At 45.0% G+C, this 24,991-nt stretch overlaps 1 protein-coding gene across 1 annotated transcript; it reads left to right on the forward strand.

Moving 5' to 3' along the window:
* Nucleotides 1-791: 791 nt before the first annotated feature.
* On the forward strand, nucleotides 792-24,299 carry PON1 (paraoxonase 1). Its single transcript, NM_001082297.2, is given in 9 exon segments — nucleotides 792-913; nucleotides 7,929-7,999; nucleotides 9,481-9,536; nucleotides 9,893-10,061; nucleotides 14,719-14,845; nucleotides 18,068-18,268; nucleotides 19,883-19,964; nucleotides 23,088-23,216; nucleotides 23,966-24,299. Coding segments are annotated over 9 exon segments (1,080 nt in total). The 5' UTR covers nucleotides 792-839; the 3' UTR covers nucleotides 24,137-24,299.
* The last annotated feature ends 692 nt before the right edge of the window (nucleotides 24,300-24,991 follow it).

Here is a 24,991-nt window from a genome sequence, read left to right on the forward strand (position 1 = left end):
GATCAGGAGCCTTGAGAAGGCGAGGCTCCCGGAGCAAAGCAGGGGCTGTCCCTGGGGAAACCAGGACCGCTTCAGAGAGATGGGGACAAAGGCACTTCGTTCCAGTCCTTGCAGGAGCGGCCCCTCGCCAGTGAGGCCTTGGCGGCTCCCCAGTGTTACAGGGCAGCTCCCCGGCTCCCTAAGCCCCTGGCTGCTCTGTTTTTCCCCATAACAGAGGCGCATGTCCACGACACACCCTATTCCTTTTTTAACTGGGATGTGAGGTCCATAGAGACTTTCCGCATCTCCCGCAGTGCCTGGTGCCCAGCAGGGGCTCACCAAATGCCCAGTACAGGCGTGAATGAACTGTACCAGTGCCAGCAGGGAGGGGGAAGTGGCGCTCGGACCAGGCCGGCAGCAGGTTCAGATCCGCGGGGAGCCTGCGGAGAACACACGTAGGCTTTGGGGGTTCCAGCCACAGGGGGCCCTCGCGTCCTTTGCTGGTTGAGTCACCACGATTAGGTTTCCGAACCTCTCTGAGCGACACGGGTTAGGATTTGGCCGGCGCACAGCGAGCCCTCACCAAGTCTTTGGGCTCCTTTCCCACGGCTCTCGGTTTCCTCCAGGTTGCTTCCTGTTCCCTGCTTGACCCTGCTAGGAGCTGTTCTCGGTCTCCTGCGGCAGCCACAGGCGAAGCCGGGCTCCAGGCGCGCTGCTAAGCGTTGGAGCCCAGGGCCGCGGGGCGGGGCGGGGCGGGGCGGGCTAAGCCCGGGCTGCAGGTGCGGGACTTTGGCTGCAGGCGGGAGGAGGCTCCCAGCCCGTGGTGCTCGCGCCGGTCCAGCCTTTAGTCTGCCCTGACCATGGCTAAACTGACAGCGCTCACGCTCTTGGGGCTGGGATTGGCACTCTTCGATGGACAGAAGTCTTCTTTCCAGTAAGTTGGCTTGGCATGAGGGCTGCAGCTCCCCGCTGCACCCCACTATCAGCTAGCTCCAAGACCCCCCACCCCCACCCCACAAGGAGAAACCAAGTTCTTAACAAAATCTTCGGGCAGCTTGATGCTCACCCCCTAGAGGGTCCATACATGTGTGTCCAAGTTGTATGTGCCTCTTGTGCTCAGACCCTTGCCGGCAGGCTGCAGGATGGGCTGGGCGGCCACTGCCAGTGGTGTGAGGGCCTGCGTTTCATGAAGATCCGTGTGCTTGGCTGCGGATTGCACTCGTCCACCTGCCTTAAAATCCCCCAAAACCCAACCTGGGAGGACCCTGGTAGCGTGCGAGTCTGGAAGGGAGCTTGGTGCCAACCTTCAGGCTTGGAGCTTTTCAAGAGAGAGAGGAACCCTGGGTGTGAACCGGAGCAGGTGGGAGCCCATACCCACGAGGGGAGGGCAGCTCCAGTGGGGGTCTGGTGGGGAGGAAGCGCCTGGTGCAGCTGTTCGGTGTTCTGGTTCTGGCTCTTCTCCTTGAATATAGGGTCTTGGGCAAATCGCTTTGCCTCTCTAGACCTTAGCTGCTAGAAATGGTAATAACCATGCCAGGGACATAGTAGCTGTTCAATAAATGAGAGTTCCATGCTTCCTTGTGAAGTATTTAATAAATTGATAGGGGCTACTCAAGGCAGGGGGAGTGTTTGAAGGTTATATCGGAGTTTTCATAGTAACTTTTTATAGTACTTAAAATCTGGAAACCATCATCAGAATTTTCATGGTAACTTTTTCATAGGGTTTAAAGTCTTATCATATAATAAAATATTGCCATAGTCTCAAAGTCTTATTCAATATTACCTTGTTATTTACTCTGAAGTAAAACATCAATAAAAATTAAACTGAACATTTTGAATTAAAAGTATGTGTGTATAGACTAATTATGAGCTCACATTCAGAATAGGATTTTTAAAAAATATTTATTTATTTATTTATTTGAAAGGCAGAGTTACAGAGAGGCAGAGGCAGAGAGAGAGAAAGAGAGAAAGAGATAGAGAGAGTCTTCCATCTACTGGTTCACTCTCTAAATGGTTGCAAATGGCCAAAGCTGGGCCAGACCAAAGCCAGGAACCAGGAGCTTCTTCTGGACCTCCTATGTGGGTGCAGGGGCCCAAGCACTTGGGCCATCTTCCACTGCTTTCCCAGGCCACAGCAGGGAGCTGGATCAGAAGTGGAGCAGTCAGAACTCAGATTGGTGCCCATATGTGATGCCGGCACTGCAGGCAGCGGTTTTACCTGCTATACCACAGCACAGGCCCCAAAACCATAGTAAACATATTGCAGCCATTTGGGGTGTGAAGCAGCAGATGGAAGGCCCCTCCCCCTCCCTCTCTTTCTCTGCCTCTGCCTCTCTGCAACTCTGCCTTTCAAATAAATCAATGATTTTTAAAAAAAAGTTATCATGGTTCTTTAGAAAAAAAGTAAGATATCATATAAAAATACAAGTTTGTGAATTTTTATTAATCATGGTACTATTTGCTGCCAAAGGAAATTAGATAGATGATAAACAATGAAATAATAGATAGATGGATAGATAGATACACAATCGTGGAGCCTCCTGCAGTAGTTCGATGGAGATGAGATGGAAATTGCTCTTATCATCCTGGAGGCCGTAAGTGCTCACTGTATTCAGAGGGGTTTATCCACCAGCATCACCTAGGAGCTCGCCAGACAAGCAAGAAAGGAGGCCTCACCACACACTCCTGACCCAGAATTACTTAAAAAACTCCCCAGAGGATTTCTATGCACACCTCTCTAAAGGATATCCAAATACTGTCATTGCCTATGTTGGGACCAGATCAAGAGATCCCGGAAGATCCATAAATGACCTTTGTCCCCATTTTGGTGCCCTGGATCTTGAATCTGCCCAGGACAAATAAGGGCAGAGATCTGCTGGGGCTTTAGGAACAAGCGGATCACCAGAGCGCGCTCTGTTCTCCTCAGATGCCGTGTGGGAAGAGTGGGGATGAGGAGTTCACAAGGAGTTAGGCTCAGGCAGGAGGGAACCTGAGGGAGCACGCAAGGTGGGGGTGCAGTCTGGGGCCTTCTGGGGATCCCCTGTGCCTTCAAGGGGAGAGCAGCACAGAGAAAGAAATTGGCGAAACTCTCCTGGGCCAAGCGCCTTTGAAGATGTGGATGTGGATGTGTGTGTCTGTACTTGCAACTTTATTTTATTTATCTGAAAACCAGAGAGAGAGAGAGAGAGAGAGAGAGAGAGAGAGATCTTCCATCTCTGTTTTTCCCAAATACCATAACTGCTGGAGCTGGGCCAGGTGAAAGCTAGGAACCAGGAACTCAGTCTAGGCCTTCTATGTGGGTTTCAGGAATCCAACTACTTGAGTCATCACCTGCTGCTTCTCAGGGTGCACATTAGCAGGAAGCTGGCATCGGAAGCAGATCCAGGACCCAAACCAGGCGCTCCAGAATGGAGTATCCTAACAGCTGCTCCACTCGCCAGCCCCTCCGACCCATCTTTGCGGTCAGCTGCATGTAGTCTTTCAGGGAGCATACTGGGCAACTCCCTGGATGGCCTTGGACCAAGATAAAAACAGGATCTTCTGGGAGTATGGAATGCTGCACATTGTTTATCTGTGCCAACCTCTGGTTGGACACTTACCCCTGGTAATGTGTGAGGCCTCTGTGTGTCCCTTGCTCAGAAGGAAATCTCAAGGCTGGCACAGCGAGCAGTAGCCCTCGCGGTATGTCTCGGCACCCCATGCCCACTGCAGGCCCCAGACCATGGTGGGAGGAGGGCAGTGTGGGTTCCTGATCACTGGGTTGGATCTCATTTTGCAAATTTCTGGTCACTTTACCACTTCATGTCAAAAAAAGTCCCAGCCTGCCTCACTGCCTGAAAATTGTGGCATGATAATACAAATCATAATAAAGTATAAAATCTGGCATAAAACAGGTACCCTAATATAACTGTTAATGTTGGCTTTTATAATTGTAATAAGTGACCCCAAAAATCCACTTGTGAAATCTAATGAATGATACTTGAGAACATACTATGATTCTACATTCTTGAAACCCTGAGCTAAGGACAAATAACCCTCCAACCATCCCTTCTCCCTTACCAACGATCTCAGTCTGATGCACTAGCCTTGTATCGCCATAAAATAATTCAGGGCACTCCTACCAAGCACTGGCTCTCTGCTATGTTTCGTTCCTGCTGGCAGGGATAGAGGTGGGTAGGATATTGTGTCCACACACCTAATTCAGAGTGTCCTGAGAGCAACAAGACCAAACAACATGGTAGGAGACTTGATGGATGCATGTATCATGAAGATGAGTGTTCCTGCCATGGAAGATCAGGAGCAGTTGCAGATGTCGTGAACGGAGGGAAAGGAAATTTGAGGTGGAAGGAGAAGTGTGAGACAACGAAAAGAAGTATGAATGGGTTGCAGGATCATGACATCTCGAATTTCAAGCCCAAACTTTACCCTCTTAAGTAAGCAACCAATGCACATTAGCTAGCCCTCTGTCTTAGTTTTCTTACATATAAAACCAGGAAATTATTAATCTTTTTCTCAAGGGTGGCTAAAGAGGATTTTAAATGAGGAAGCATGTGAGAAAACCCCTAGAACAGGACTTGCTAGGCTTCATAAAGGAATATTGACTGAAGAAATGTGCAGTGTCAACCAATGATGGGGATGATAGTCCCAAGCAAAGTTCCAGAATTGATTTCCTTTTTAAATTTTTATTTTAGGGCCGGCGCTGTGGCTCAATAGGCTAATCCTCCACCTTGCGGCGCCAGCACACCAGGTTCTAGTCCTGGTCGGGGCACCGGATTCTGTTCTGGTTGCCCCTCTTCCAGGCCAGCTCTCTGCTGTGGCCAGGGAGTGCAGTGGAGGATGGCTCGAGTACTTGGGCCCTGCACCCCATGGGAGACCAGGAAAAGCACCTGGCTCCTGGCTTCGGATCAGCGCAATGTGCTGGCCGTGGTGGCCGTTGGAAAGTGAACCAACGGCAAAGGAAGACCTTTCTCTCCGTCTCTCTCTCTCACTGTCTACTCTGCCTGTCAAAAAAAAAAATTTTTTTTTAGTTGAAGATCAAAGATACATAAAGAGAGAGATACAGAGGCAGACATAATCTTACTTTCACTGGTTCACTCCTCAAATACTCTCAGTAGCCAGGGTTGGGCCAGGAGCCTGGAACTCAATCCAGGTCTCCCATGTGGATGGCAGGGACACAAATGCTTGAGCCACCATCTGCTATCTCCCAGGGTGCCCGTTAGCAGGAAACTGGATTGGAAGTAGACAAACTGGAGCTCAACCCCGAAGCTGCATTATGGGATGCAGGAGTCTCAACTGGCAACTCAGTGTCTATGCCAAATGTCCTCCAGAATGCTTTTCTTACTGCACAACTAAAGATTCTTCATTTCCTTTGAAAAGACTTTCTCACAGAATAGTTCCCAGCAAAGGTGGTGTTCTTGGACAGAGTTCAGAAGCTTGTGAGTCAGGAACATCTCCCAGGCATTAAACCTTATCTCGTAGACCTGGAGCATTTGGGCTTAAGGCCTTGGCGAGATATTTTATGGTAATTTGAGAATAATGCAGGTGAGTCTTGAGGTGTTTCCTGCAACTTTTCAGCACTATGAATTTCCTGGTTAGGAGACTGTATGTGAGCTTTGTATTCATACTTGAGTCCCAATCCCAGCTCAGTCATTTCATCTTTGTCATTTGTAAGAAAGGGAAGGTGTTTGAAGATAGGAAGAGTTGTGTACAGTACTTGATAATCACAATGATTACTCTGTTGACATATGACTTGTTTGGGCTCCAAACTGGAACCCAAACAAGAGGGTGTAGATTCAGTGCCTCACTGCCCTCACTGGGCTCCCTGTATTGTGATTATTCTATCTTGTCCAGATGAGAGGTCACCTTCCAGGAGAGAGAAGTATGAATTAGAATAGGGGCAAAAAAGGCCTACTGTCCTGCATTAACCCATCCTGATTAATGAACCCTGAGAGTCAGGAAGCACATTTATTCTGGTTTTTATATATATATATATTTATTTATTTATTTATTTGATGGAGTTACACAGAGAGAGAAGGAGAGGCAGAGAGAGAGAGAGAGAGAGAGAGAGAGAGGTCTTCCTTCAGCTGTTTCACTCCCCAAATTGGCCACAATGGCCGGAGAGAGAGAGAGAGAGAGAGAGAGAGAGAGAGAGAGAGAGAGTCTTCCATCAGCTGTTTCACTCCCCAAATTGGCCACAATGGCCAGAGCTGTGTCAATCCAAAGTCAGGAGTCAGGAGCTTCTTCGGGGTTTCCCACATGGGTGCAGGGGCTCAAGGACTTGGGCCATCTTTACTGCTTTTCTAGGCCACAGCAGAGAGCTGGATTGGAAGTGGAGCAGCCCAGGCCCAAACTGGCAGCCATATGGGATGCTGGCACTGCAGGCAGCACTACACTACACTGCCCACTATACCACAGTGTTGGCCCCTCTTTTCTTTCTTTTTTTAAAATTGATTTATTTATTTGCAAGTCAGAGTTACACAGAGAGAGGGAGAGAGGGAGAGAAATGTTCATCTGCTGGTTCATTCCCCAAATGGCTGCAACAGCTGGGACTGGGACAGGCTGAAGCCAGGAGCCAGGAGCTTCATCCAGGTCTCCCACGTGGGTGCAGGGGCTCAAGCACTGGGGCCATCTTTACTGCTTTCCCGGGCGCCTTAGCTAGGAGTAGATTGGAAGCAGAGCATCTAAGGATTCAAACTGGCGCCCACATGGGATGTTGGTTTTGCAGGCAGAGGCGTTATCCGCTGGGCCACAACACCAGCCTCAGCACGCTTATTCTTGCTATGTGGAAAAGGGAGTGTTGTGATTGCTGGCATTTTTCACAAGTGTTTTCTCACTCTCTTCTGTGCTCCTCTTGTAATCTCCTTGGTTTCAACCTTCATCCTGCACATTTTGTCCGTCCTTTGAGTTCCTACTCAAATATTCACTAACTCAATTTAGAGCATTAAGTAAATGAAATAGAAATGAAAAGATGATTCTCTTTTTAAAAAAAAAAACTGTTTTTCTCTTGTATTTACATAGTTATATGGTCTTATATTTTTTAAAAAATGTTTATTATAAAACCAGAATGTCTCTAAGAGAAAACAAATTAGTATGAAAACTTTAATATTAGCTAAAGGGTGTACCCACTAAATACACTCCCTTTTATTTATATAAACAGAACAGACTCCATGTAGTTAATAGATATAATTCTAAGAAAATAATGATACTTCCCTCCCTCCCTTCTCTCAGCTCGTTCCTTCCTTTTTTCCTTCAATTTTTGCACTAAAATATTTCTAATTTACTTTATGACACATGCTTAATCCTCCACTAAATAAAGAGTTCAAGAAGCAAAAAGTAGAAAGACCACTGTTCTACAGGAATATAGACAAGGGCTAAAAACAGTAATCAAATCCCAAGATGTGAATTTCACTCATATACATTAAGGATTTTGTAATATACTTTACAAATTAGCTACCACAGGGTATGATTTTCTGAAGCTACAAATCCTTTAAACACACCTGCATTTTTCAGGCACTACATCTGAAAGCAAATGCCCAGTTCAGGCTGGGGAGGCCGACTGGGCAGACGAATGAAGGCCCATTTGTCAGCAGCCCTTACCCAACCATGGAATCAACTTGAAGCAGGACGCCTTTCAATCCAACTTTCCACACAGAACTTCTCACATCACTGATAGAACACTTTCTGTCAAGGTGCACAGAGCCCTGGACAGGACAGTAGGGGTCTCTTGTGTGTGTCTGACCGCCTCTGCTACACAAACACCGACTGTTGTGCCCAGAGGACACTACTTGTCTTGCTCTGGCCTTGAGAGAATTGCACATGCCAGGAGCCACTAACTTGGGTTGAAACCAAGGCAAAACAGTAAAGGAGAACTTTGTGGGCTACTCACCCTTGTGATTGAATTCTAATTTCTGAAGAGTTTTATGTGTGTTTTATTTCTTCCTTTCTTCTAGAACACGATTTAATGTTCACCGTGAAGTAACTCCAGTGGAACTTCCTAACTGTAATTTAGTTAAAGGGATTGGTACGTATGTGAGTGGAGAAAGTGTCTCTCTTGAACTATCAGTATTAGTTCTCTATTGAATTCATGTATGCATTTAATTCTGTTCAAAAATAGAACTTTGAACCAGGTGTAGATGATTAAGCCAGTAGTTAATTATAAATTCCATGTTGTTTGACTTTTGATTTCAGCAATGTTTTTGCCTAGGTATTGGCAATTTTGATTGTTTTTGTTTGATCAGTAGACCAAAAGTCATGGTCAGAAGCATGCTTGGTTTCATGGGACTCTAACCTGAGGTTAGGCAGGAAAGGGAAGAAAGAGGAACAAACATGAAGCAGTGAGTGAAAAATACTTTAAAAAGAGAAAAGAAAGAACTTTCACAGGGCTTTGCAATTACCACACAGTTTCTCTGCATGCATCTCTTATTAAAATTGGAGAGGAAGAAATTTCTCCAGAAACTCCCTACAAATTTCTCCTTAGATCTCATTAGGCAGAGCTGAAGGGCAGGTTGGTGCCGTAGCAGCAAAGGAAGCTGGGAAAGTAACTCTTGGATCTACTCTCAGCAAAGATGAAAAAGCAGGGGACTAGCAACTGGTAGACAGCCCATGGAGTGTTCCAGGCTCAAGTCCCTGTCTGGTTTAACCAAGGGGCTTTGTTATTTGAGGACAATGTGTTTGAAATCCATGCTTTTGTTGCATTTGGTGGTCTTATTTTTGTTTTCTTAAATTTTTTTATCTCCCTTGACTAAGGCTCAGAATGGTAGACTAGAAGACCTATTTAGTTACTATCAGTGAACTTGGCTACTTTGTATTACTTTTTCTAGAATAAATAATATATTGATGTCAAATATCACTGTATACTTTAAAAAAAGACATTTCCACTGAGTATAAACACAAAATCACATATTTCATTTATCTCTAGATTAATTGAAAGTCAAAATCTTCATGTACTTTATAGTATAAACTTGAAGATATATATAAACTGGAAGATATAGTATAACTTGAAGACAATGATATTTTACTGAGATTTATAATTAGCACCAGTAAATGTAAGTCCTTGATCATCTGAAATGTATCCTCCTGTTAACTTCAGCATTTAAAATACATTCCTACTTCTGATATGGTTTTCAAAGAGTTTAATTGATTTGGAACTATGTAATATCAATATATGTTTGTAGTTTAGTTAACTCTGTATCTTTAGAAAGACAGCAATCTACTTCCAAATAATCCTACCTTTTGTACATTTTGTGGATATCTGAGTTTATGTAAGTGATTTCAGATTCTGAAGAAAAGGTTCTAGTCCATCAATTTGTAACAAAGCTGTTTATCAGAATCTTTTACATTTCTATGTAATCACTTCACCAATTTGAATAATAAATGAAAGAATGAATTATTCTAACCTGTCAAAGAAGAGCTAATATGTAGCCCTGTTTTCAAATGAGTGATGGAGACATGGGCTCTCAGCTCCATGCAGTAATATTCAATGGTTGTACGTTTTTATTCCAGACAATGGTTCTGAAGACTTGGAAATACTGCCCAATGGACTGGCTTTCATCAGCTCCGTGAGTGCTGCACCTGTTGTGTCCTAGAGTATTTTCCAGTTGAGGGCTTCTGTACATCAGTGCCCACCTTCAGTTAAACTGGGCAGTCCTACCACGTTCTTGTGGGCTGGAAACTGTGGTGTGGTACCTGTGACTTTGCTTTGGGTGATGGGAGGGTTTGTGGGGGTGGCTGTGGAGAGCATGTAGTTTTTAGGGTCTCTGTGGGTCTACAGCACATGCCAGGTAAGAGGATACACAAGTGGCCCTGGCACCTTGTGACCTGGGGCAGATGGTGTGAACTTGTGTCCCGTCCACTGCTCCATCAGCATTGGAAGTCTTTATAACGGGGCTGCTTTCTCTCCTTCATGTTTTCTAAGGGATTAAAATATCCTGGAATAATGAGCTTTGACCCTGATAAGTCTGGAAAGATACTTCTAATGGACCTGAATGAGGAAGACCCAGTAGTGTTGGAACTGGGCATTACTGGAAGTACATTTGATTTATCTTCATTTAACCCTCATGGGATTAGCACATTCACAGATGAAGGTAACAATATTTACTGGTTTTTTCCACCTTTGTGTTGATATTATTTATGTAAGAGGCAGAGAGACCGAGAGAGCTCTCATTTGCAGATTAACTCCCCAAATGCCCATAACAGTTGGAAATGGGCTGAGCTGGAGCCAGAAGGAGAAACTCAATCCAGGTCTCTCTGGTGCATGGCAGGACCCCAGCTCCTTGAGCTCTCACCACTGCCTCCCAGGAGCTACATCAGCAGGATGCCAGAATCAAGTGCCAGTGCCAGGAGTTGAAGCCAGTTCTTCTAATGTGGGATGTGGGCATTCTAACACGCTTCTTAGCCACTAGGCCTAATAGCAGCTCCATTTGCTGTTTATTTTTTTAAAATTTGAAAATACAGTGGCGGGTGTTTGGTCTAGTGGTCGAAACACCTGCACCCCCTATCAGAATGGCTAGGTTTGAGTCCTGGCTCTAGCTTCCTGCTAGTGTGCACCCTGGAAGGTAGCTGGTGAGGGGTCAAGTGTAGGAGACCCAGATTGAGCCTCCAGATCCTGGAATTTGAAGAATGAACCAACAGACAGGATCTTGAATTCTTTTTCTTTCTTTGTTTCTTTCTCTCTGTCTCAAATGAATGAATACATAAATCAAATTTAAAATAAATACAACATTCCAATGAATGAATATTTTGTCTCAGCTAATGAAAACATAATTATCACGAACGCTCTTATTCTAGGTATTAAATCTACCCTCATTCTAATTAAATACAATATTAAAACTACTTAAATGCTGGAAGATGCTAAAATATTGACACTCAGTTTTGTAAAATGCCAGCCTTCACATTATCCCTGAAACCACTGTGATAACAATGCGTACTCCCAACCGTTACGGGATTTGCATTTTAGACGATGTTAAAGATGTGGACATTCTTGGGAGCAGGCTTTTCTAACCTTGGGCATCTGCAGCTCTGGGTCTGGCGGCAGCGAGGCACAGGGCTGCTCTCCTTCGGCCCTGTCACCTTCGGTGGCTTCCCGCGCGTGGTTCCTCTGCTCGGGGTTCACAGTGCTCCTCCACATTTCCATGCCTGACTTGTTGCCCTCATCCCTTAGGGCCTCATCCCATCTCCTCCTCCCTATTCACTGTCATTGCCTAGGATCTCAACCCCGGTGCACACAGAAGCATCTGGAGTGTTTCTGAAAGACCAGGCCTCCGACTCAAAGATTCTGTGACTCAGTGGATCCTAGGGAGGCCTGGACAGTAGCACCTGTCAAAGGTCGTCCAGGTGATAAAAGTGTAAGGCCAGGGTTGCGAACAGTGTGTATACTCCTTGCTTCCCCTTCCTCATCAGAGGAGCCCTCATTCAGCCCTCCTTCCCGACTTTCCCATTGTGGGTGGCTAAACTTGCTACCCTGGAAGTCATCAGTGGTTCCTTACTGCGAAACTCCTCTGTCTCTTTCTTTCCTCTCCTCCCTCCCTCCCTCCCGCCACATCACTTTATACTATCGACCACTTTCTTTGAGAAAACTTCTCCCGCCCAATATTCCAGTGCCCCGACGTACCCTGGTTCTGATCCGACCTCAGCTTTACTCCCCTGCTCCTCGCTTTGTCATCATTGCCGGTTCTCTGACATGGCCCAGAGGTTCCATCTTGTAGCTCCTCTTTATTTCTCTATTTCAGAAATTTTAAACAAGTGTCACTGTGCCTGCTTCCTAGAGTATCTCTAAATACAGGTATTATTTTCTTCAACTCTTTAACTCCTTTACTGCAAGCCTTCTGTTTGAGTTCCTCTCCTGTAGCACCTTAAACTCCAAATGTCAGAAATCATTTTCCGTCATTTTCTATTCTCTTCTCCACCTCTTTGCTATACAGCTTCCTTACACACACACACACAGACACACACACACACACGATGAGTTTTCAAAAAGTTCATGGAAAAGGTATATATATATATATATATATATATTATTTTTTTGACAGAGTTAGACAGTGAGAGAGAGAGACAGAGAGAAAGGTCTTCCTTCTGCTGGTTCACCCCCCAAATGGCCACCACTGCCAGTGCACTGTGCCGATCCAAAGCCAGGAGCCAGGTGCTTCCTCCTGGTCTTCCATGCGGGCGCAGGGCTCAAGCACTTGGGCCATCCTCCACTGCCTTCCCAGGCCACAGCAGAGAGCTGGACTGGAAGAGGAGCAACCAAGACAGAACCGGCGCCCCAACCAGGACTAGAACCCGGGGTGCCGGCGCCGCAGGCGGAGGATTAGGCTAGTGAGCTGCGGTGCCAGCCAGAAAAGGTCTATTATTAAAAAAACTACACATGGTCTTTGAATCTTTTGCACCAAAATAAACACACACACACACACATTTAAGATTTTACTTATTTATTTGAGAGGTAGAGTTACAGACACAGAGGGAGAAACAGACAGAAAGGTCTTCCATCCAATGGTTCACTCCCCAAATGGTTGCAATGGCCGGGACTGGGTTGATCCGAAGCCAGGAGCCAGGAGTTTCTTCCAGGTCTCCTACATGGGTGCAGGGGCCCAAAGACTTGAGCCATCTTCTACTGCTGTCCCAAGCCAAAAGCAGAGAGTTAGATCAGAAGAGGAGCAGCTGGGATACGAACTGGTGCCCATATGGGATGCCACAGGTGAAGGCTTAGCCACAGTGCCAGCCCCTAAATTTATGTTTTAATTCCATTTTCCCACCAACTTTGTGAAGCCTCCTTGTACATTCTCTTCAGTGGCCTTGCCACTCATTCACTCATAGGTTAGCATTACATTTTATTTTTAAAATATTTTTAAGTGTAAAAAGCATAGTGTTTGGTATATACTTTCAAAAATAAAAGTGGGGAGAGTATTACACAAAGTACCTCTGTCCATCTCCTTTGCAACGAGTACTGCATCAGGGGTTATCTTTTATGGCAGTGCGCTCAGAGCTGCCGTGTGGGGTACTCGCGAATCAGTTGTGTGTTCATCTGCTAGTGGATATTAGGTTCTCCCCATCTTTAAGCTCATTGCAAACAAGGCCAAAATGAACATCCTTATGCACGCATCTTCTGTGACTATTTCCTTGGGATAGACTGCAGATTAAGAGAATCTGCTTGGCCGGCGCCACAGCTCACCAGGCTAATCCTCCGCCTTGCGACGTCAGCACACCGGGTTCTAGTCCCGGTCGGGGTGCCGGATTCTGTCCCGGTTGCCCCTCTTCCAGGCCAGCTCTCTGCTGTGGCCAGGGAGTGCAGTGGAGGATGGCCCAGGTACTTGGGCCCTGCACCCCATGGGAGACCAGGAGAAGCACCTGGCTCCTGCCTTCGGATCAGCGCAGTGCGCCGGCCGCAGCGCGCCGGCCTTGGCGGCCATTGGAGGGTGAACCAACAGCAAAGGAAGCCTTTCTCTCTATCTCCCTCTCTCACTGTCCACTCTGCCTATATATATAAAAAAAAAAAAAGAGAGAGAGAGAGAGAGAATCTGCTGTACAAGATATGAAACCAGGTTGTTATCAGCCCTGGTGGTTGGTTTCTGCCTCCCTCACGCCTTAGCCCTCACTTTCTGTCCAAGTCCCTTCCTGTCTCTGTCAGAGCCATGCTCTGGCCCAGGCCTCTCTCTCCACCTGCCTGCATGACTGCTGTAGCCTCAGGTTGGGGTTCCTTCTGGGCACTTAACTCGTAGATACACCCTTGGTCTGTACCCTAAGCCTTAGCAAGACTGATGCCTGCTCCCTACTTCTATGGCTTACGCTCCCACTCTCCCTCTCTTGCTTTCTTTCAGCTCCAGCTCCAGCTCCAGCTTTCCCGTTAAGTGAATGTGTGTGGAGCTGCTGCCCCAGGCCTTTTGTATACTATATTCCCTCCGCTTGGAATGCTCTTTCCCTAGAAATCCACAGGATTTGCTCTCGTGTTTCATTGTTGACCCCACGAAGAAAACACCCCATGCCTCTCTATCCATTCACGCAATTTTATTTTCCTTTGCAGCATTTGAACACCAACTCAAAGAAATTGAACACCTGTTTGTTGACTGGGTTCATGAAGCATCTCAGCTGGTTCTCTGTTCAAATTGCTTCGCTTCAAGCTGCTACACCTTGCACTTTTTTTTCCCCCTTCAAACACCAACTTGACCATGTCAGAGGTTTCTAAAGTTTTACTGCTTCTTAAGCAGAGAGCATGCTCTGAGTTTAGCCAACTTGGTTCACGCCTTCCTGAAGGCGAAACTGGTCTCCTTTGTGTCCCAAAGACACCTTGACTCCAAGAAGCTGCTTCTGCTTGTTCCTGTCTCCCAGAAACTCTTCATGTTACTTGTCAACTCACACTGTGTCAATGATACCTGAACACATCTTGTATTAGCAGTTTCTGCACTTTTTTATCCCTTTTATCGCAACTCTGCATCTCGCAAAGACCATTTGAACGAGAAAGCGTAACTCGCTCCTTGGAATGGTATTGTCAGTGGGGCTCATCTTAAGTCAGGGATTTTTTTTCTCCCTGTGGAGTTTTGAGTTTCTAGCGACTGTCACTGGTTCCTCTTTCAGCCACTTTTCTTTGGAGTAATCACAAATGCTTCTCTCTACAAGGAGATGAAAATATTCCATCTGCCTGACATCCTAAGTACTAGTTGGAGGGGAGTTGAAATTGCTTTTTGGAGCAGAGCTGACAGCTGCGAGCACAGTGAACATTTCGATCTTTTGTTTTTAATCTCCTTTCAGATAATATCGTCTACCTGATGGTGGTGAACCATCCAGATTCAAAGTCCACAGTGGAGTTGTTTAAATTCCAAGAAAAAGAAAAATCACTTTTGCATCTGAAAACCATCAGACACAAGCTTCTGCCTAGGTACTGCAATGCGGCTTCTATTTTTCTTTAACAGTAGTTGGTGGTTAACCCACTTACGGGTTGGCCTTTTGGTTCGGCTCTCCTTTCTGTGACCACAGACTCCTCCAAATGTTCTTGGGCAGAACCTTTAAGGCCTCCAGTCCTCCCGAAGAAGTCCCATTTTCTTCCTCATTTCCCAGGATGGCTGCTGGCTGCTGGCTCCTGACCTCAGGATCTCTGTTCGAGCTTTCGCCAAGAAAAAAATTCTGCTCCTGTTTCAAACCCAAACAAACCTTCATAGACAGATTCTACAGCTTGAGTTGATTTATTTCTGTTTATATTATAAAGCAGAGCATGTCAGATGTTTATGTGAGTTGGAGATGAATATTTAAGAGAAGACCCCCATCTGGGACCTGTCTGTGCTGCCTGTACTGCTGTTTGGCTGTACAGCATTTACATAATAGCACATCTAAAGTAACACTTCACTCATCTTAGGCTCCTTAACAATATAACATACGGGGGCAAGAGTACAGACAAGTATCCCCAACACACAACTTCCTGACTTGTCTGGTGAATATGTGCTTTACGAGACCAGTTAGGAATTTAGGACTGAAACCTGACGTTATCTTCCAAAACATTTTTTACCTCTTGATTATTCTGATTTTCTAGAATCCCAACCTCTATTTGTGTCATTTATATGCAGCATTTGACTGCCTCGTTATTGGTGAATCTCTACTGCACATCTGCAGGTGCCTGGCAAAGTGCTAGGGTTACAGAGAGAGGTAGAGCCAGAGAGAGAGGTCTTCCATTGCCGGCTCACTCCCCAAATGACTGCAGTGGCTGGAGCTGAGCTGATCCCAGGCCAGGAGCCAGGAGCTTCTTCAAGATCTCCCATATGGACGCAGGGGCCCAAGGACTTGGGCCATCTTCTACGGCTTTCCCAGGCCATAGCAAAGAGCTGGATCGGAAGTGGAGCAGCTGGGACTTGAACCGGCGCCCATCTGGGATGCTAGCACTGCAGGCCAGGGCTTTAACTCACTGTGCCACAGCGCCGGCCCCTCCTCACCTTTCTTACCTGGTGGTTTTGAAGACTAGGAAACTGAGATGGGAGAGAAATTGAGTTACTGGATAAAGGCCATTAGTGGCCGAGTAGTTTTTTCCACAAGCCTGGAAGTCTTTTGGTGGAAGAACATATTCATGCATTCATTCAACAAATATACTTTGGGGGAGAGAATGAAGTCATGAATGATTGGATAATGTGAAGAAGGCCAGAGCTAATGTGGGGAATAATACATGGAACTGAGAAGCTGTGCTCATGGTAACAATGGTGAAACAACTTCACAAGCTTTAGATACAAGTGAGATGCTACACTAACCAATTTAAACAAGCTATTTTATTGACTGTATAGAAATACATTCTAAATTAGGTTTTATTATTACACCTATTGTGAATTTAGAAAAAATAACCGAGGCCTGCAATATTTCTTAAGTTACTCTGTGTGACACTATCATTAAATGGTGCAGAAGGGATTTTAATCTTGATAGCTTGAATCCTGAGCCACCAGAGCTATGAAAATAATGAAAATTTATTTTGTTTCACTATTTAATCTTGGAAATCTCAGGTTTGTCTAGTTTCCTGGGGTGTGATTTTTTTTTTTTCTGAGCCATTTGTAAAAGTATTGGTCTTTGGCAGTGCCTAGCCAAACTGAAAATAACCAGAGAGCCACAGTTACCTGGAATTCTGCCTTCAGAACCCAAGGACTGAGGTGTAGCTTTGTGTTTATTGTTGTTTCTGGCATTAATATTCCAAGTACTAAATCTATTATTATAAGTTAAGAATGTTATTTTTAATAATAGCACAGCTACTATTTTTGGTTGTTTAATATATGCCAGGCATGACACAGGGCCTTTTCATGAATTATTTCATGTTCTTTTTGACCCAGGCTTGTAAGTTATAGCAGCATGCTACAGCCCCTGCCGATAGCAGGCAGTGTCACTGGTTTTCAAAGCGGTTGCTCTAAACCTTTCTACTATGTTCCTGTAGATGAGAAATAAGCAAATCATCATAAGCCACATGAATTTCAGCAAATTACTTTTAACAAAGCAGGAGTAAAACCAGCTTACAGAATTATGTCTGGAGCTTGTTCAGACCAATCCTAAATTCCTAAACCTTTTTATTTCCAGGTAGGGATAGTGGCTACCATTGGTGGAGGATTTATTGAATGCCAGGCTCCCTGCAAAACACACAACAGACATCGTCTCATTGTAATTCCCCCCGTAACTCCACAAATTCAGATTCTTCTCTTAATGAGCTGTAGGACTCTGGGAAATCATTTAACCTGTCTTTACAGATGAGAAGACGGAGGGGCTGTGTGTTGCTTAGCTTGCCCAGGAGCCCAGAGCTGGTGGGCTGGCCATTCGTCCTCCACAGTAGATGGCATCCTGTTCTCCCAGATCACAGCCCTGGGGAACACTCGTCACCTCAATCAGCACAGGAGGACTCCTTATGTGTTTGCAATTGCACCTATTAAAGCAGAAGAATAGACTCAGATGTGTTACATGTCCAGTAGCAGCCAGAGAATCCTAATCAGAGAGAACAAAAACCCTGGCATCCAGTTTCTGAGCATTCCTGTTCACAGACGTTTTATCCAGTTTGGAGCCATGAAACTTTGAGGCTGAAAGATGGGCCAGTCTACATCATTCTTTTCTTAGAGTTAGGGAAACTGAGACCATGGCATGTGCAAGGATTGGTTTTGCCTACAACACACAGCTCCTAGTAGCACAGTTTTAACTAAAATGCAAGTCTCCAGGCTGACAGGTCAGTGATTTATTTTTTCCTACTGCTTTATGAAGTCAGGGACTCTTGGGAGTCAGTGCTATATGAGCACAGCTACATTTTACCCTGATAATGATTCCTGGTCTAATTTCACATCTACAGACTATAGTACATCTGCACACACACACACACATACACACACATTCCAGAACACTATTTTTAAGATAGAGCTAATAGGGTTTTTGTGTTACAATGCTGTGATCACTCCTTTAGAATTTCTTAGAGCATTTATTATTTTTGAGGCTGGCATAAGAATGATTTCATATGAATTCTGTATTATCCCAACAGTGTGAAGGCTCCATCCCATAAGCTGATTTTGGGAATGGACATTAATGAGTGCCAAGTCATAATCCCAGTGTACAATCCCTTCACCTCTAATATGTTTGTGTGTTTCTGTTTTAATTGCAGTGTGAATGACATTGTCGCTGTGGGACCTGAACACTTTTATGCTACCAATGATCACTATTTTATTGACCCTTACTTAAAATCCTGGGAAATGCATTTGGGATTAGCGTGGTCATTTGTTACTTATTATAGTCCCAATGATGTTCGAGTAGTGGCAGAAGGATTTGATTTTGCTAACGGAATCAACATCTCACCAGACGGCAAGTATGTACACTCTTTGAAACATAATGGATTTACTCAGAGTCTTATTAGATGTCTTCAAAATATAATCTTTTTCTAAGTAATATGCTACATCTCATGGAATTAGGAGAAATGTAAAATATCTTAATATTTTAATGAGTAAGATTTATCAAATGAAAGTCTTATATTTTGTGAAGCCACACTGTATTTTTTCTTCAGAAAAAAAATAATAAATTTCAAGAGAGAAAACTGAGACAAACATTCACTATTCCTAACCAGCATTGTTTGGAAGGAAGAATTTTGAATGTAGGAGGAGACTTCAAAAAGTTCATGGAAAACGGATACTATGAGAAAAACTATGCATGGACTTGACAAAATTTGCATCAAAAGAAATTTATCTTTTAATTCCATTTTCCCATAAGCTTTCTGAAGTACCCTCATATAGTGGGATTAGTAGTGTGTAGGCATACATATCAATAGTGCTGGTTTGTGACAAGTAACTTGTGCCAAAGAGTAAATCAAGGCACTGTTCCTTTACCAAGTCCCTGCCTTCCATGCAGGAGACTCTGATTGGTTTCTCAGCTTCTGTCTCTGGACTGCCCTTGCCTTGGCTATAGCAGGCATTTGGCAGTGGGGTTGGGGTTGGGGGAGGGGTGCAGAATTGGTAGATGAGACATTTCTGCCTGTAGTCTCTCTCTCTGTTTCAAATAAATAAAATGTCTAACTTTTTTTAAAAAAGGAAGTTTCACCATGATGAAAGTATGTCCTTTACTTAACTAAGCAATGTCCTTACTGATTAGTTGATTTGTACAATCATTTCTTACTGGCTTTGCAACAAACAATTCACATATTAGCATTGGATGGGGGCCCACCCATTGGGTACCATTGGTATATACACAAAATCTATATGTCCATTCAGCTGTCTTTTCTCATCTTGAATCACCAAGAATTTCAGAGGCTTGTTAATAAACATCTAGAAAAAGCAACATTGATATCCTCACTGGTTCATATCATTTCCTGGTCTTTAAACATAGAAGGTAATCCAGCAGTCATTTTTCTTCATGATCTGAAATGCACAGTGCTGAGTCCATGAGCCATGGCCATGAGCTATGGACTTTGTGATGTGTAGCATTGAAGTCTGCACAGCGTACTGAATCCACAGGGTCCAGACCAGACTTGGGCCATGAAGGCGAGGAAGATTTCTGTCAATCCTGGCCAAGCATCTTGTTGCTTCTCATCAAAATAAGGAACTCTTGTCACAGCACTTTCCTGCACCCTCCCTTCGAGACTCCATATCCCCCGAAATGCAGAACCTGGGGTTTGCTGCTATATTAACAAACTGAAAGAAGCACTGTTATACATTTTGCTTCTAGCAAGAAAGAGCTGGTGTTAGGTCTGATTGCCATTGACACTGATTAGGAACAAGCAGGTTCCCCCCTTTAGAAATAACTTTCCAGACCGTAACCCCCCTTGTGCATTGGAAACTCATTGAGTTTTTTCTGAATTTAGTGTGCTTTGAGATAGGCTCTATTCCCGATCCCTGAGCAAAAGTTCTTCCTAGCAGTTATTATAACCCCACTGTGACTTTTGAATTCCAATTATATCCAGTACTTTGATGTAGCTCTCTCTTCTCTGAAGGTATGTCTATATAGCTGAACTGCTGGCTCATAAGATCCATGTGTATGAAAAGCACGCTAATTGGACTTTAACTCCATTGAAGGTAAGATGTATTAACATTATAAGTTTGCAGAGTGATAATTAGATTCTGAGTTGTGAAACTAAAAGTGAAGAAAACAGGGTTGTCTAATTGGAGTGGGTGAGAGCTAATTTTTCGCTCCTTTATTAAAAGCCACCAGCATCCTTAGGTGTGTGTTGCTCACTTTCCCCAAGTGCAGGCTGGAGAACAGTGAACCACACTCACACCTGTGGGGCGTAGGTTCTCTCTGCCCTTGTGATGCTTAAGCTTGGCAGTGGCCTTCTGGGTCTTTTTCCCTGCTGTCCTTCCATGTCCTTCCATTTCCCCTTTTCTATGTTAATGGAACAGCTAAATAAACAGCCTCCATATATATAATATGTATATTGTACATATTAAATATATATCATATGTAATATACTTCTTTTTATATATATTAACTTTTATTAATTTATCAGAGAGGAGGGGGGCATCTTCTGGTTCCATACCCCAAATGTCTGAAACAGCCAAGACAAGGCTAGGCCAAGGCTGGGAGCCCAGAATTCAATGCATGTCTCCCCCATGGGTGGCAGATGCTTCCCCCTGGTCTCCCATGTGGGTGCAGGGCCATCCTCCACTGCCTTCCCGGGCCACAGCAGAGAGCTGGGCTGGAAGAGGAGCAACCGGGACTAGAACCTGGCGCCCATATGGGATGCCGGTGCCACAGGTGGAGGATGAACCAAGTGAGCCACGGCACCTCACAGTTTGACTTTTAAAAGGGGTATGTTTGTATCAGCTGAAGTAAAATGGAATTTCACACACTCATACTGGCTGATGGACTACAAACGAACAGTGGTTATCACAATAGATACTTACATACATTGAAAGTCAGGGAATTTTATCATAGAAATCGATTCAATGCACATTCAACAAAGAAGGCTAGGGCTCTGTTCCCACCAAGGCAAGATCTAAGCCAAGGCTGATTTCTCGTCTGGCTCCCACTTTCGGTCACAGCTCATGCCTGGTTCCCATCATAACTATTCAGTAGGATTAGTCTTTCATTTGAAGGATTATATTGACTAACAGCAGTTAATTCATACATTAGAAGGTAAACAATTTAGATGAATTTACAGGGTCTAATGGTAAAACTTGAGATGAGTGTGGATGGGTTTATCTCCTGCCAAACATGATAGAGCCATGCAACGGACTACCCTTCATCCCCAGGAAGCAGTGATGTACTGGTAGGTCTGCAACATCGATGACCCTTGAGAATGTCACACTTAGCAAGATCAACCACACGCAAGGGGACAAATATGGTGTGACTCCACATACATGAAGTACTTTGACAAATTTAAAGAGACAGAAAGTGGAATGATGATTCTCAGGGGCCTAGGAGAAGAGAGGAATGGGGAGTGTGTTGTTGAACGAGTACAGAATTTGTGTTTGGAATGGTTATAAGTTCTAGAAATATATTGTGTTGATAGTTTCACAACATTGTAATTGTATTTAAAAATGGTTGTTACAAAATTGCATGTATATTTCACCACAACAAAAATAGTGCCCCACACTCCCAAAAGAGTTTCTAAGACTCAGGCAATGAGTTACTCACACTTCAGTGAGCATGAGCCTCCGTTCTCTACAAACCAAGAGATTAACCCAGAAAACAGTTTTTCAAAGAGAATAATTGATTAAATTTTCTTGAGCAAAAAATGCAAAATTTCCCAGCTGGCTCAGTGGGAGTGAGATGCGTGTGGTCCCACACAAGCTGTAATGTGCTAGCACGGCTGGGAATCACTTATTCGAAAGGCAAGAGTTCATTTCCTGGCCGGGAATGGATCACTGCTGGGCATCCAAGCTCCTGCTTGGCACCAACCAGGTCTGCAGGGGACACTGCTTTTCCAGGTGCCGACCTGCATGCAGAGGGCACGGTAGGGGTTCAGCAGCTTCATGTTGAATGGGGGGGACCCCGGGTTTCCACGTCCTTCTCACCCAACTCCCCCGGGCCCGATTCTCTTCTTAGCTTTCATCTGCCTTGCAATTCACCAAGTGGCTACCCCCTCCAAAGATAATAGCAGAGCCCTCATTCACACATTTCCCTCACAGAAATCCATGTGTCAGAGCATCATGGGGACACGGGGGCTTGGGGTGCAGTGGGATGAGGCAATCCTGGAGCTTTTGAATGGCATTGGCTTGCTCAGCTGCCTCCTTTGCCTAACCTGGCCTGCTGCCAAGGCAAGGCGTGACAGGTGTGCAGGAAGGTGAGCATGAGGCCCCACCATGTTGCCCGAGCCCTCTAATCCCTCTGCGGACGTGTGAGGACAGCTCTCACTCTGCGTAGCGTGCGTGGGGCAGCAGTGGCTGCGTGCCCACACGCTGGCCTTTGCAGTGAGTACCACCAGTAACTTCCTGGGTCTCCAGGCACTAACGCACGCTGGACTCTGAGGTACATGGGAGATATTGTTTCTCCAGTGAGAGCTACAGGTAAACAAATAGATGGGATTTCTCTCCGGTAGAAGGCAGCCAAGATGATGCATGGTGGAATGAAGAATCGTTGGTATTATTTACGATCCTGATGTAAAGGTGCAACAGCAATCCGAGCAGTCATCCTGCGCTTCCAATTTATATGGAGAGAATAAATAGCAGGAGAACAGGGAGTTGAATAACATCGCGGAACTTAAAGAACAAACTTTTTCTCAACTCCAAGGCAAAGATTAGACCCTAGGTGGTCATTTCTTCTCTGGCTGCACAGCCTATCATTAGCCATTAAAGAGCCTACATTTCATCTGGGTTCTCATCAGAAATGAATGTATGTTTCCTGCTTGTGTTCGGAATGCTTGTAAGAATATCATTTGTGCATGCTGTTTTAGAAGCAACTGGTTTATGCTGCACTTAAAAAACTTTCTTTTCCTAGTTTTAGGTTCAGGGACACATGTTAGTTCAAATGATTGCATCTAACTTTTACCAGTATTCCCTGGTTTTCCGTCTCTTCTGCCTGCCCCATCTGTTCTGGAAACGAACAAAATACTGGCACGGACAGAAGGCCAGAGGAGTTCCCTCGCGCTGTTGAATCCGGTCCCTGGACACTGCTGTGTGGTAACCAGAAACCGACAAGGCTGTAGCTGCATTGTTTTCACTTTGCCTTTCCTTCTCTCCCTGTTTGCACCTTGCAAGTCCCTCGACTTTAACACTCTTGTGGACAACATATCCGTGGATCCTGTGACAGGGGACCTTTGGGTTGGTTGTCATCCCAATGGCATGCGAATCTTCTACTATGACCCAAAGAATCCTCCTGCATCAGAGGTCAGTTTGAAAAGTTAGTTGTGTCCGTGATAATTTTTTCTCAGCTATTATTTTTTCATGAAAAACAATTCTCAATTGTATATAAAAATAAAGGGGGACACATGTATAGATGATCTAAGTGATTAGAAATGAAAGGACTTACGGGGATATTTTGGTCAGAGTCTAGGCAGGACGTAGATGGTACTTTGAAGAGACTTGAGTAAAAGGATACTCCTAGTGTATAAGGGAATAATGCAAATTCCAGGGCCAGCAAGAGAGCAGGAAATGGTTATCAGAAGCCAGGAGAGAAGGGAGCTGTGTGTGGAGCAGGCCATCTGGGAGGAACTTGGCCTCTGCCTGTTGGACGTGACCCAGCGGAAGCCTGGGACTTCACTACCCCATTCCTTGCCAGCTTCCTCTTCCTCATTGTGACTGCTGGGAGCGGAGTTCCTGGCTCCTGGCTTCAGGCTGACCAAGACTGGGTGGATTTTGTAGACATTTGGGGAATGAACCTAAGGACATCGGATCTCCCTTTGTCTACTTCTCTGCCTTTCAATAAATGAAACAAACAAACCAACAAACAATCGCATGATCAAAACCTGTTGGTTTGCAAGTGAGGAAATGGGTGTCTGAAATGTAAAATTTTGGAACAAAGTATGACTGCTCTAAATGGCTTCTTACAGAGAAATGACCTGATGCTGAAAGTTGTGGTGTGCGACCTAGTGTGAACCTAAACTTAGTGTCATATTAACCTGTTATTGCTTTGATAGGTGCTTCGAATCCAGGACATTTTATCCAAAGAGCCCAAAGTGACAGTGGCTTATGCAGAAAATGGCACTGTGTTACAGGGCAGCACGGTGGCCGCTGTGTACAAAGGGAAAATGCTGGTTGGCACCGTGTTCCACAAAGCTCTCTACTGTGAGCTCTCACAGGCCAATTAGCACCCGTGCCGCGGACACTGGCACCCACGATTTCAACTGCTTGCCGGCCACATTCTTGGGGCCACAGTGCCCTCGGCGGGATGATGGACAACCCTAAATTTGACATCAACTGCATCGCAGCCTAGAGTGGATATGAAGAGTAGGGCTTTTTGAGCGTGAATTCAAATCAGTCTTGGGATACTTTACCAATAAAGCCCCTTTTCATTAAAATAGTGAAATTTATCATGTCAATTGTTGAGTCCTTAATAAGTTAACCGTTTATCGTCCAAAAAGTACATTCCCTACCACTGCTGTTCCCTGAAACTATCTGAGTGTATTTCTGCCTTGCATGTGCTGTTACAGCAGAGAACAGGGGAGCAGGATGGGATCACGGTGCCAGAACCCCAGTCCTCACTCAGGGACTCCAGCTCCCCGACTGTGCAGCGCGGTGAGCTCTCCACTCCAGGCTCGGTTCTGTAGCCGAGCGGTTGGACACCCTGGCGTCCTCACACTTGCATCCACCGTCCCCTTCTATGTAAGGCGTTCTCAGTACCCATTAACCTGCATGACCCCGGCTCTCCTTGATTCTCTTTTCAATGTCCTGCAGCAATGGCAGGTAGAATTCTTGGAAGTGTCGTCACCCCTGAAAATCCCAAGTGTCTGTTGACTCAGCACTGCTAACTAAGCATTGTATATTTCAGTCTCTTTGACCTGGTTAAATGGTTGGATACAGAATAAAACCTATAATTGACTCAGGTTAAGCTAAGTGCCCCCAAAACTCACTCGTTTTCTCTCCTTCTCTCTCCATATTTTAATTTTTTGTTATTGTGGATTCCTTGTACATTTTTACGTGGTACAGTGTAATATTTCAGCACT

Source organism: Oryctolagus cuniculus, chromosome 16, assembly GCF_051225735.1.
Source record: "Oryctolagus cuniculus isolate XC-2025 breed Fujian yellow rabbit chromosome 16, ASM5122573v1, whole genome shotgun sequence".
NCBI classification, from domain to species: domain Eukaryota; kingdom Metazoa; phylum Chordata; class Mammalia; order Lagomorpha; family Leporidae; genus Oryctolagus; species Oryctolagus cuniculus.